Below are 14,426 nucleotides of genomic sequence, written 5' to 3'. Positions count from 1 at the left end.
GTGATGGATGATGGATGGGCCGAGTGATGGATGATGGATGGTGGATAGGCCGAGTGATGGATGATGGATGGTGGATAGGCCGAGTGATGGATGGTGGATGGGCCGAGTGATGCATGATGGATGGGCCGAGTGATGGATGATGGATGGTGGATAGGCCGAGTGATGGATGGTGGATGGGCCGAGTGATGGATGGTGGATGGGCCGAGTGATGGATGATGGATGGGCCGAGTGATGGATGGTGGATGGGCCGAGTGATGGATGATGGATGGGCCGAGTGATGGATGATGGATGGGCCGAGTGATGGATGGTGGATGGGCCAAGTGATGGATGATGGATGGTGGATAGGCCGAGTGATGGATGATGGATGGTGGATGGGCCGAGTGATGGATGATGGAAGTTGGATGGGCCGAGTGATGGATGATGGATGGGCCGAGTGATGGATGATGGATGGTGGATGGGCCGAGTGATGGATGGTGGATGGGCCGAGTGATGGATGATGGATGGGCCGAGTGATGGATGATGGATGGGCCGAGTGATGGATGATGGATGGGCCGAGTGATGGATGGTGGATGGGCCGAGTGATGGATGATGGATGGTGGATAGGCCGAGTGATGGATGATGGATGGTGGATGGGCCGAGTGATGGATGATGGATGGGCCGAGTGATGGATGATGGATGATGGATGGTGGATGGGCAGAGTGATGGATGATGGATGATGCATGATGGATGGGCCGAGTGATGGATGATGGATGGTGGATGGGCCGGGTGATGGATGATGGATGATGGATGGGCCGAGTGATGGATGATGGATGGTGGATGGGCCGAGTGATGGACGATTGGATGGTGGATGGTGGATGGGCCGAGTGATGGATGATGGATGGGCCGAGTGATGGATGATGGATGGTGGATGGGCCGAGTGATAGATGGTGGATGGGCCGAGTGATGGATGATGGATGGGCCGAGTGATGGATGATGGATGGTGGGTGGGCCGAGTGATGGATGATGGATGGTGGATGGGCCGAGTGATGGATGATGGATGATGGATGGGCCGAGTGATGGATTATGGATGGACCGAGTTATGGATGATGGATGGGCCGAGTGATGGATGATGGATGATGGATGGGCCGAGTGATGGATGATGGATGGTGGATAGGCCGAGTGATGAATGATGGATGGGCCGAGTGATGGATGATGGATGGGCCGAGTGATGGATGATGGATGGTGGATGGGCCGAGTGATGGATGATGGATGGGCCGAGTGATGGATGATGGATGGTGGATGATGGATGATTGATGGGCCGAGTGATGGATGATGGATGATTGATGAGCCGAGTGATGGATGATGGATGATGGATGATGGATGGTGACCGGCGGTTTCCCTGGTGCTCCCATCCATTTCTGAGAGCCGTCAAATGAAGCCGTCATACACAGAGCCTTGCTAATATAGTATAGTACGACGTTCTCCTGCTACATGTTCAACCCGTCTATCGTGGAGAGAGCAGAGCAATCACAGGGGCATAGAGGAGCATCACCAAACGGATGATGAACAGCCACACTCACACACACTAATCATAGAAATCATGATGATTAGTTGGGCTGGTAACCTGATCTGAATACCTCATGGAGTCACAGACATGGTTCTCAGCTGGAGGTCATTTGGGTAGAGAGAGACTCAGAGATATATCATGGAGTCACAGACATGGTTCTCAGCTGGAGGTCATTTGGGTAGAGAGAGACTCAGAGATATATCATGGAGTCACAGACATGGTTCTCAGCTGGAGGTCATTTGGGTAGAGAGAGAATCAGAGATATATCATGGAGTCACAGACATGGTTCTCAGCTGGAGGTCATTTGGGTAGAGAGAGACTCAGAGATATATCATGGAGTCACAGACATGGTTCTCAGCTGGAGGTCATTTGGGTAGAGAGAGACTCAGAGATATATCATGGAGTCACAGACATGGTTCTCAGCTGGAGGTCATTTGGGTAGAGAGAGACTCAGAGATATATCATGGAGTCACAGACATGGTTCTCAGCTGGAGGTCATTTGGGTAGAGAGAGAATCAGAGATATATCATGGAGTCACAGACATGGTTCTCAGCTGGAGGTCATTTGGGTAGAGAGAGACTGAGAGATATATCATGGAGTCACAGATATGGTTCTCAGCTGGAGGTCATTTGGGTAGAGAGTTCCCCCTGGACTATGACATTTAGAATCTATTGATTGAGAATTTAGCCGGATGAAATCTCTTGAGATGCAGCGTGTCGTTTTCAAGTGTCCACATGAAGATTTTATTTCTTCTCAATAATACTTAGTGACCAGATGAATATGGAAAGGGGAAGAGAATTTTGGGGAAGAAGAAATATTGATAATAAAGATGACATTGAAAGAAGATTTTGATTGAAGATCAATATGAGCCTGTTTGGTTTTCTTCTATTGGATAGCAGGTAGTTGACAGCTTCATACCCATGTTCTCTTTGAAGGCAACACCATATTGTTCACACAGGGAAGTATTTACACCACAAGGTGTTAGTGTATGGACGCAAAACACACATGTATTATGTATCACTTTATGTTGCAAGGATGCGTGCAATTTAACCTGCTATCCAGTATCCTACCTAACATTTATCCAATCTCCATTCTCTTAAATAATCCTGTCAACTATCCACTCTCCTGTCTCCTACCCTGTCAACTATCCACTCTCCAGTCTCCTATATAATCCTGTCAACTATCCACTCTCCTGTCTCCTATCCTGTCAACTATCCACTCTCCTGTCTCCTATCCTGTCAACTATCCACTCTCCTGTCTCCTATCCTGTCAACTATCCACTCTCCTGTCTCCTATATAATCCTGTCAACTATCCACTCTCCTGTCTCCTATCCTGTCAACTATCCACTCTCCAGTCTCCTATCCTGTCAACTATCCACTCTCCAGTCTCCTATCCTGTCAACTATCCACTCTCCTGTCTCCTACCCTGTCAACTATCCACTCTCCTGTCTCCTATATAATCCTGTCAACTATCCACTCTCCTGTCTCCTATATAATCCTGTCAACTATCCACTCTCCTGTCTCCTATCCTGTCAACTATCCACTCTCCAGTCTCCTATCCTGTCAACTATCCACTCTCCAGTCTCCTATCCTGTCAACTATCCACTCTCCTGTCTCCTACCCTGTCAACTATCCACTCTCCAGTCTCCTATATAATCCTGTCAACTATCCACTCTCCAGTCTCCTATCCTGTCAACTATCCACTCTCCAGTCTCCTATCCTGTCAACTATCCACTCTCCTGTCTCCTATCCTGTCAACTATCCACTCTCCAGTCTCCTATCCTGTCAACTATCCACTCTCCTGTCTCCTACCCTGTCAACTATCCACTCTCTTGTCTCCTACCCTGTCAACTATCCACTGTCCAGTCTCCTATCCTGTCAACTATCCACTCTCCAGTCTCCTATCCTGTCAACTATCCACTCTCCTGTCTCCTACCCTGTCAACTATCCACTCTCTTGTCTCCTACCCTGTCAACTATCCACTCTCCTGTCTCCTACCCTGTCAACTATCCACTCTCTTGTCTCCTACCCTGTCAACTATCCACTGTCCAGTCTCCTATCCTGTCAACTATCCACTCTCCAGTCTCCTATCCTGTCAACTATCCACTCTCTTGTCTCCTACCCTGTCAACTATCCACTGTCCAGTCTCCTATCCTGTCAACTATCCACTCTCCTGTCTCCTATCCTGTCACCTATCCCCTCTCATCTCTCCTCTCCTGTCAACTATCCACTGTCCAGTCTCCTATCCTGTCAACTATCCACTCTCCTGTCTCCTATCCTGTCACCTATCCACTCTCCAGTCTCCTACCCTGTCAACTATCCACTCTCCAGTCTCCTATACTGTCACCTATCCCCTCTCATCTCTCCTCTCCTGTCAACAATCCACTCTCCAGTCTCCTATCCTGTCAGCCTTCCACTCTCCAGTCCTACTATCCACAATATTTTCCAACTGCTATTTCCTGTTCTGACTATTAATTGTACAGACGTATTAGGATGTAATCCTTTATTCTCCTATACTGCTAGTCCTTTCACCTAGGATTTTAACCCTCTCCTCTCCTGCTAGTCCTTTCACCTAGGATTTTAACCCTCTCCTCTCTTGCTAGTCCTGTCCCGACAATCACATGGAGGAAGATGAACGGTAACATCCCTAAGAAGGCTCGTCTGAGGAAGTCCCAGGCTGTTCTGGAGATCCCCAATGTCCAGCTGGAAGACTCGGGGACCTACGAGTGTAAAGCTGAGAACCCCAGAGGAGGAACAGCCTTTAAGGGACACCTCCAGGTCTACAGTAAGTTATGTGATGGTTGGACTGTAGCCACATTGTTCTGGTGTTAATATGGTATTGGTAAAGACTGCTGTGCTTTTGTTTTATTGTTTTATTGGGCAGTTTGTTCTGGTTTGGACTTGACTGATACTACTAGGATTCTAGTGTGTTTGGCGGTTATGAAGACTAATTATTGTTGTGCCCATTCTCTAAACCAGTCTGTGTCTGCTATTCATCTTCTGGTCCTGTCCCTGATACCTACTGTAGAATAATTATCATCCCATTCCTGTCTGCTCCCTGACACCTACTGTAGAATATCTATCAACCCAGTCCTGTCTGCTCCCTGATACCTACTGTAGAATATCTATCAACCCAGTCCTGTCTGCTCCCTGATACCTACTGTAGAATATCTATCATCCCGGTCCTGTCTGCTCCCTGATACCTACTGTAGAATATCTATCAACCCGGTCCTGTCTGCTCCCTGATACCTACTGTAGAATATCTATCAACCCAGTCCTGTCTGCTCCCTGATACCTACTGTAGAATATCTATCATCCCGGTCCTGTCTGCTCCCTGATACCTACTGTAGAATATCTATCATCCCGGTCCTGTCTGCTCCCTGATACCTACTGTAGAATATCTATCAACCCAGTCCTGTCTGCTCCCTGATACCTACTGTAGAATATCTATCATCCCGGTCCTGTCTGCTCCCTGATACCTACTGTAGAATATCTATCATCCCGGTCCTGTCTGCTCCCTGATACCTACTGTAGAATATCTATCAACCCAGTCCTGTCTGCTCCCTGATACCTACTGTAGAATATCTATCATCCCAGTCCTGTCTGCTCCCTGATACCTACTGTAGAATATCTATCAACCCAGTCCTGTCTGCTCCCTGATACCTACTGTAGAATATCTATCATCCCGGTCCTGTCTGCTCCCTGATACCTACTGTAGAATATCTATCATCCCGGTCCTGTCTGCTCCCTGATACCTACTGTAGAATATCTATCAACCCGGTCCTGTCTGCTCCCTGATACCTACTGTAGAATATCTATCATCCCGGTCCTGTCTGCTCCCTGATACCTACTGTAGAATATCTATCGACCCAGTCCTGTCTGCTCCCTGATACCTACTGTAGAATATCTATCGACCCAGTCCTGTCTGCTCCCTGATACCTACTGTAGAATATCTATCATCCCAGTCTTGTCTGCTCCCTGATACCTACTGTAGAATATCTATCAAACCAGTCCTGTCTGCTCTTCTCTGGAGGAGAATGTCACTGACTGAGATCAAGTGGGCAGTATGTCATCAATGGAAACATACACATATTCCGCGACATGTTTTACAGTGATTAGGTTTGGCAGAGGAAGTAGAGTGGATCACCGTCCGTTATGTAGTCTTACTGAATAGTGTCCACTTCCTGTTCTTCTCTCCATGTTCTTGTGTTGTTGCTGTTTATGTTTACGTCATAAATAACTATTTGTTCAAAGATTATTTGCTTAATTTTCTTACTATGCAGATGCACATATAGGTACATTTGTAGTTTTTCATCTTATTGAGCCACTTTTTTAATGGCTAGGTAATACTGCCGACCAAACACCCACCTGACTGAATGAAGACGAGACCAAACACCCACCTGCTGAATGAAGACAAGACCAAACACCCACCTGATGGAATGAAGACAAGACCAAACACCCCATAAACCTTCTAATGGATTTAAGACAAGATCAAACACCCACCTGATGGAATGAAGACAAGACCAAACACTCACCTGATGGAATGAAGACAAGACCAAACACCCACCTGATGGAATGAAGACAAGACCAAACACCCACCTGATGGAATGAAGACAAGACCAAACACCCCAAAAACCTTCTAATGGATTTAAGACAAGATCAAACACCCACCTGACTGATTGAAGACAAGACCAAACACCTCCTGATGGATTGAAGACAAGACCAAACACCCACCTGATGGAATGAGGACAAGACCAAACACCCACCTGATGGAATGAAGACAAGACCAAACACCCACCCGATGGAATGAAGACAAGACCAAACACCTCCTGATGGATTGAAGACAAGACCAAACACCCACCTGATGGATTGAAGACAAGACCAAACTCCCACCTGATGGAATGAAGACAAGACCAAACACCCACCTGATAGAATGAAGACAAGACCAAACACCCACCTGATAGAATGAAGACAAGACCAAACACCCACCTGATGGAATGAAGACAAGACCAAACACCCACCTGATGGAACGAAGACAAGACCAAACACCCACCTGATGGAATGAAGACAAGACCAAACACCCACCTGATGGAATGAAGACAAGACCAAACACCCACCTGATGGAATGAAGACAAGACCAAACACCCACCTGATGGAATGAAGACAAGACCAAACACCCACCTGATGGTTTGAAGACAAGACCAAACACCCACCTGATGGAATGAAGACAAGACCAAACACCCACCTGATGGAATGAAGACAAGACCAAACACCCACCTGATGGAATGAAGACAAGCCCCAACACCCACCTGATGGAATGAAGACAAGACCAAACACCTCCTGATGGAATGAAGACAAGACCAAACACCTCCTGATGGAATGAAGACAAGACCAAACACCCACCTGATAGAATGAAGACAAGACCAAACACCCACCTGATGGAATGAAGACATGACCAAACACCACCTGATGGAATGAAGACAAGACCAAACACCCACCTGATGGAATGAAGACAAGACCAAACACCCACCTGATGGAATGAAGACAAAACCAAACACCCACCTGATGGAATGAAGACAAGACCAAACACCCACCTGATGGAATGAAGACAAGACCAAACACCCACCTGATGGTTTGAAGACAAGACCAAACACCCACCTGATGGAATGAAGACAAGACCAAACACCCACCTGATGGAATGAAGACAAGACCAAACACCCACCTGATGGAATGAAGACAAGCCCCAACACCCACCTGATGGAATGAAGACAAGACCAAACACCCACCTGATGGAATGAAGACAAGACCAAACACCCACCTGATGGAATGAAGACAAGACCAAACACCCACCTGATGGAATGAAGACGAGACCAAACACCCACCTGATGGAATGAAGACATGACCAAACACCACCTGATGGAATGAAGACAAGACCAAACACCCACCTGATGGAATGAAGACAAGACCAAACACCCACCTGATGGAATGAAGACAAAACCAAACACCCACCTGATGGAATGAAGACATGACCAAACACCCACCTGATGGAATGAAGACAAGACCAAACACCCACCTGATGGAATGAAGACAAGACCAAACACCCACCTGATGGAATGAAGACAAGACCAAACACCCACCTGATGGAATGAAGACAAGACCAAACACCCACCTGATGGATTGAAGTCAAGACCAAACACCCACCTGATGGATTGAAGACAAGACCAAACTCCCACCTGATGGAATGAAGACAAGACCAAACACCCACCTGATGGAATGAAGACAAGACCAAACACCCACCTGATGGAATGAAGACAAGACCAAACACCCACCTGATGGAATGAAGACAAGACCAAACACCCACCTGATGGAATGAAGACAAGACCAAACACCCACCTGATGGAATAAAGACAAGACCAAACACCCACCTGATGGAATGAGGACAAGACCAAACACCCACCTGATGGAATGAAGACAAGACCAAACACCCACCTGATGGAATGAAGACAAGACCAAACACCCACCTGATGGAATGAAGACAAGACCAAACACCCACCTGATGGAATGAAGACAAGACCAAACACCCACCTGATGGAATGAAGACAAGACCAAACACCCACCTGATGGAATGAAGACAAGACCAAACACCCACCTGATGGAATGAAGACAAGACCAAACACCCACCTGATGGAATGAAGACAAGACCAAACACCTCCTGATGGAATGAAGACAAGACCAAACACCCACCTGATGGAATGAAGACAAGACCAAACACCCACCTGATGGAATGAAGACAAGACCAAACACCCACCTGATGGAATGAAGACAAGACCAAACACCCACCTGATGGATTGAAGACAAGACCAAACACCCACCTGATGGAATGAAGACAAGACCAAACACCCACCTGATGGAATGAAGACAAGACCAAACACCCACCTGATGGAATGAAGACAAGACCAAACACCCACCTGATGGAATGAAGACAAGACCAAACACCCACCTGATGGAATGAAGACAAGACCAAACACCCACCTGATGGATTGAAGACAAGACCAAACACCCACCTGATGGAATGAAGACAAGACCAAACACCCACCTGATGGAATGAAGACAAGACCAAACACCCACCTGATGGAATGAAGACAAGCCCCAACACCCACCTGATGGAATGAAGACAAGACCAAACACCTCCTGATGGAATGAAGACAAGACCAAACACCTCCTGATGGAATGAAGACAAGACCAAACACCCACCTGATGGAATGAAGACAAGACCAAACACCCACCTGATGGAATGAAGACATGACCAAACACCACCTGATGGAATGAAGACAAGACCAAACACCCACCTGATGGAATGAAGACAAGACCAAACACCCACCTGATGGAATGAAGACAAAACCAAACACCCACCTGATGGAATGAAGACATGACCAAACACCCACCTGATGGAATGAAGACAAGACCAAACACCCACCTGATGGAATGAAGACAAGACCAAACACCCACCTGATGGAATGAAGACAATACCAAACACCCACCTGATGGAATGAAGACAAGACCAAACACCCACCTGATGGATTGAAGTCAAGACCAAACACCCACCTGATGGAATGAAGACAAGACCAAACACCCACCTGATGGAATGAAGACAAGACCAAACACCCACCTGATGGAATGAAGACAAGACCAAACACCCACCTGATGGAATGAAGACAAGCCCAAACACCCAACTGATGGAATGAAGACAAGACCAAACACCCACCTGATGGAATGAAGACAAGACCAAACACCCACCTGATGGAATGAAGACAAGACCAAACACCCACCTGATGGAATGAAGACAAGACCAAACACCCACCTGATGGAATGAAGACAAGACCAAACACCCACCTGATGGATTGAAGACAAGACCAAACACCCACCTGATGGAATGAAGACAAGACCAAACACCCACCTGATGGAATGAAGACAAGACCAAACACCCACCTGATGGAATGAAGACAAGACCAAACACCCACCTGATGGAATGAAGACAAGACCAAACACCCACCTGATGGAATGAAGACAAGACCAAACACCTCCTGATGGAATGAAGACAAGACCAAACACCTCCTGATGGAATAAAGACAAGACCAAACACCCACCTGATGGAATGAAGACAAGACCAAACACCCACCTGATGGAATGAAGACAAGACCAAACACCCACCTGATGGAATGAAGACAAGACCAAACACCTGCTGATGGAATGAAGACAAGACCAAACACCCACCTGATGGAATGAAGACAAGACCAAACACCCACCTGATGGATTGAAGACAAGACCAAACACCCACCTGATGGAATGAAGACAAGACCAAACACCCACCTGATGGAATGAAGACAAGACCAAACACCCACCTGATGGAATGAAGACAAGACCAAACACCCACCTGATGGAATGAAGACAAGACCAAACACCCACCTGATGGAATGAAGACAAGACCAAACACCCACCTGATGGATTGAAGACAAGACCAAACACCCACCTGATGGAATGAAGACAAGACCAAACACCCACCTGATGGAATGAAGACAAGACCAAACACCCACCTGATGGAATGAAGACAAGCCCCAACACCCACCTGATGGAATGAAGACAAGACCAAACACCTCCTGATGGAATGAAGACAAGACCAAACACCTCCTGATGGAATGAAGACAAGACCAAACACCCACCTGATGGAATGAAGACAAGACCAAACACCCACCTGATGGAATGAAGACATGACCAAACACCACCTGATGGAATGAAGACAAGACCAAACACCCACCTGATGGAATGAAGACAAGACCAAACACCCACCTGATGGAATGAAGACAAAACCAAACACCCACCTGATGGAATGAAGACATGACCAAACACCCACCTGATGGAATGAAGACAAGACCAAACACCCACCTGATGGAATGAAGACAAGACCAAACACCCACCTGATGGAATGAAGACAATACCAAACACCCACCTGATGGAATGAAGACAAGACCAAACACCCACCTGATGGATTGAAGTCAAGACCAAACACCCACCTGATGGAATGAAGACAAGACCAAACACCCACCTGATGGAATGAAGACAAGACCAAACACCCACCTGATGGAATGAAGACAAGACCAAACACCCACCTGATGGAATGAAGACAAGCCCAAACACCCAACTGATGGAATGAAGACAAGACCAAACACCCACCTGATGGAATGAAGACAAGACCAAACACCCACCTGATGGAATGAAGACAAGACCAAACACCCACCTGATGGAATGAAGACAAGACCAAACACCCACCTGATGGAATGAAGACAAGACCAAACACCCACCTGATGGATTGAAGACAAGACCAAACACCCACCTGATGGAATGAAGACAAGACCAAACACCCACCTGATGGAATGAAGACAAGACCAAACACCCACCTGATGGAATGAAGACAAGACCAAACACCCACCTGATGGAATGAAGACAAGACCAAACACCCACCTGATGGAATGAAGACAAGACCAAACACCTCCTGATGGAATGAAGACAAGACCAAACACCTCCTGATGGAATCAAGACAATACCAAACACCCACCTGATGGAATGAAGACAAGACCAAACACCCACCTGATGGAATGAAGACAAGACCAAACACCCACCTGATGGAATGAAGACAAGACCAAACACCTGCTGATGGAATGAAGACAAGACCAAACACCCACCTGATGGAATGAAGACAAGACCAAACACCCACCTGATGGAATGAAGACAAGACCAAACACCCACCTGATGGAATGAAGACAAGACCAAACACCCACCTGATGGATTGAAGACAAGACCAAACACCCACCTGATGGATTGAAGACAAGACCAAACACCCACCTGATGGAATGAAGACAAGACCAAACACCCACCTGATGGAATGAAGACAAGACCAAACACCCACCTGATGGAATGAAGACAAGACCAAACACCCACCTGATGGAATGAAGACAAGACCAAACACCCACCTGATGGAATGAGGACAAGACCAAACACCCACCTGATGGAATGAAGACAAGACCAAACACCCACCTGATGGAATGAAGACAAGACCAAACACCCACCTGATGGAATGAAGACAAGCCCAAACACCCACCTGATGGAATGAAGACAAGCCCAAACACCCACCTGATGGAATGAAGACAAGACCAAACACCCACCTGATGGAATGAAGACAAGACCAAACACCCACCTGATGGAATGAAGACAAGACCAAACACCCACCTGATGGATTGAAGACAAGACCAAACACCCACCTGATGGAATGAAGACAAGACCAAACACCCACCTGATGGAATGAAGACAAGACCAAACACCCACCTGATGGAATGAAGACAAGACCAAACACCTCCTGATGGAATGAAGACAAACATCTTTCTGTGTAGGACTGGTATCATCCTGTTAAAGAGATCGAATTTAAGGAATGCAAAGTCACTTGTTGTGTTGTTTGATTGGATGTTTATTCAAGGTGATATGGTCTTTTATCTCTGTTTTGATTGGATGATTATTCAAGGTTATATGGCCTTTTATCTGTGGTTTGATTGGATGATTATTGTCAGGAAGGTCTCTGCGCACTATAAAGGTTCACACAACAGGCTGACCTGTTTAAATGACATGCAGCCTGCTACCAACGAGGCTCCCACTGAGAGTAGCCAGGGAGTATTGATGCACAGGAAGTGACAGAGAGAGAGTGTGTGAGTGTGTGTGTGCATGGGATGAGTAGCCAGGGAATATAGGTGCCCGGGAAGCATGTCGTCCCAAGGCTGTGGAAAGTGTGTGTGTGTGTATGTGTGTGTGTGTGTGTGTTAGATAGATATATAACACTGGAGGGATAATTGAAGGGGGAGGTGTCTAACTGAAACACTGGAGGGATAATTAAAAGGGGAGGTGTCTAACTAACTGAAACACTGGAGGGATAATTGAAGGGGGAGGTGTCTAACTAACTGAAACACTGGAGGGATAATTGAAGGGGGAGGTGTCTAACTAACTGAAACACTGGAGGGATAATTGAAGGGGGAGGTGTCTAACTAACTGAAACACTGGAGGGGTAATTGAAGGGGGAGGTGTCTAACTGAAACACTGGAGGGTTAATTGAAGGGGGAGGTGTCTAACTGAAACACTGGAGGGTTAATTGAAGGGGGAGGTGTCTAACTGAAACACTGGAGGGATAATTGAAGGGGGAGGTGTCTAACTAACTGAAACACTGGAGGGATAATTGAAGGGGGAGGTGTCTAACTGAAACACTGGAGGGATAATTAAAGGGGGAGGTGTCTAACTGAAACACTGGAGGGATAATTAAAGGGGGAGGTGTCTAACTAACTGAAACACTGGAGGGATAATTGAAGGGGGAGGTGTCTAACTGAAACACTGGAGGGATAATTGAAGGGGGAGGTGTCTTACTAACTGAAACACTGGAGGGTTAATTGAAGGGGGAGGTGTCTAACTAACTGAAACACTGGAGGGATAATTGAAGGGGGAGGTGTCTAACTAACTGAAACACTGGAGGGATAATTGAAGGGGGAGGTGTCTAACTAACTGAAACACTGGAGGGATAATTGAAGGGGGAGGTGTCTAACTGACTGAAACACTGGAGGGATAATTGAAGGGGGAGGTGTCTAACTAACTGAAACACTGGAGGGATAATTGAAGGGGGAGGTGTCTAACTAACTGAAACACTGGAGGGATAATTAAAGGGGGAGGTGTCTAACTGAAACACTGGAGGGATAATTGAAGGGGGAGGTGTCTAACTGAAACACTGGAGGGATAATTGAAGGGGGAGGTGTCTAACTAACTGAAACACTGGAGGGAATATTGAAGGGGGAGGTGTCTAACTATCTGAAACACTGGAGGGATAATTGAAGGGGGAGGTGTCTAACTAACTGAAACACTGGAGGGATAATTGAAGGGGGAGGTGTCTAACTGAAACACTGGAGGGATAATTGAGGGGGGAGGTGTCTAACTAACTGAAACACTGGAGGGTTAATTGAAGGGGGAGGTGTCTAACTGAAACACTGGAGGGTTAATTGAAGGGGGAGGTGTCTAACTGAAACACTGGAGGGATAATTGAAGGGGGAGGTGTCTAACTAACTGAAACACTGGAGGGATAATTAAAGGGGGAGGTGTCTAACTGAAACACTGGAGGGATAATTGAAGGGGGAGGTGTCTAACTAACTGAAACACTGGAGGGATAATTGAAGGGGGAGGTGTCTAACTAACTGAAACACTGGAGGGATAATTGAAGGGGGAGGTGTCTAACTAACTGAAACACTGGAGGGATAATTGAAGGGGGAGGTGTCTAACTGAAACACTGGAGGGATAATTGAAGGGGGAGGTGTCTAACTGAAACACTGGAGGGATAATTGAAGGGGGAGGTGTCTAACTGAAACACTGGAGGGATAATTAAAGGGGGAGGTGTCTAACTAACTGAAACACTGGAGTGAATAACATCACACTCTATAATACTGTTGTGTTATTCAGCTCAAACACATCATACTCTATAAGGATTTTCATATTTCATCTGTTCTCTCCTTCCCCAGCCTTCCCCCAGTGGATCAGCACGATAAACGACAGCCAGTTGGACAGTGGAGATCAGCTGCACTGGGAGTGCAAGGCCACAGGGAAGCCTAGACCCACCTACCGCTGGCTCCGCAATGGAGAGCCGTTCACACCACAGGTACTCACACACAGGGAACCCTAGACCCACCTACCGCTGGCTCCGCAATGGAGAGCCAATCACACCACAGGTACTCACACAACAGGTACTCACACCACAGGTACTCACACCACAGGGAACCACACACACCACAGGTACTCACACAAC

At 46.9% G+C, this 14,426-nt stretch overlaps 1 protein-coding gene across 1 annotated transcript in view; it reads left to right on the top strand.

The window, feature by feature from the left end:
- cntn5 (contactin 5) overlaps positions 1–14,426 on the top strand; it is a 493,785-nt gene that overhangs the window by 371,674 nt on the left and 107,685 nt on the right. The window contains exons 9-10 of the mRNA XM_071358202.1: positions 4,150–4,331; positions 14,143–14,279. Coding sequence (XP_071214303.1) covers positions 4,150–4,331; positions 14,143–14,279 — 319 coding nt within the window. The remainder of the gene's footprint in view (positions 1–4,149; positions 4,332–14,142; positions 14,280–14,426) is intronic.

Source organism: Salvelinus alpinus, chromosome 21 (assembly GCF_045679555.1).
Source record: "Salvelinus alpinus chromosome 21, SLU_Salpinus.1, whole genome shotgun sequence".
NCBI classification, from domain to species: Eukaryota; Metazoa; Chordata; class Actinopteri; order Salmoniformes; family Salmonidae; genus Salvelinus; species Salvelinus alpinus.
Note: the sequence above shows the minus strand (reverse complement) of the source record. Positions and strands in the feature narration are given on the sequence as shown.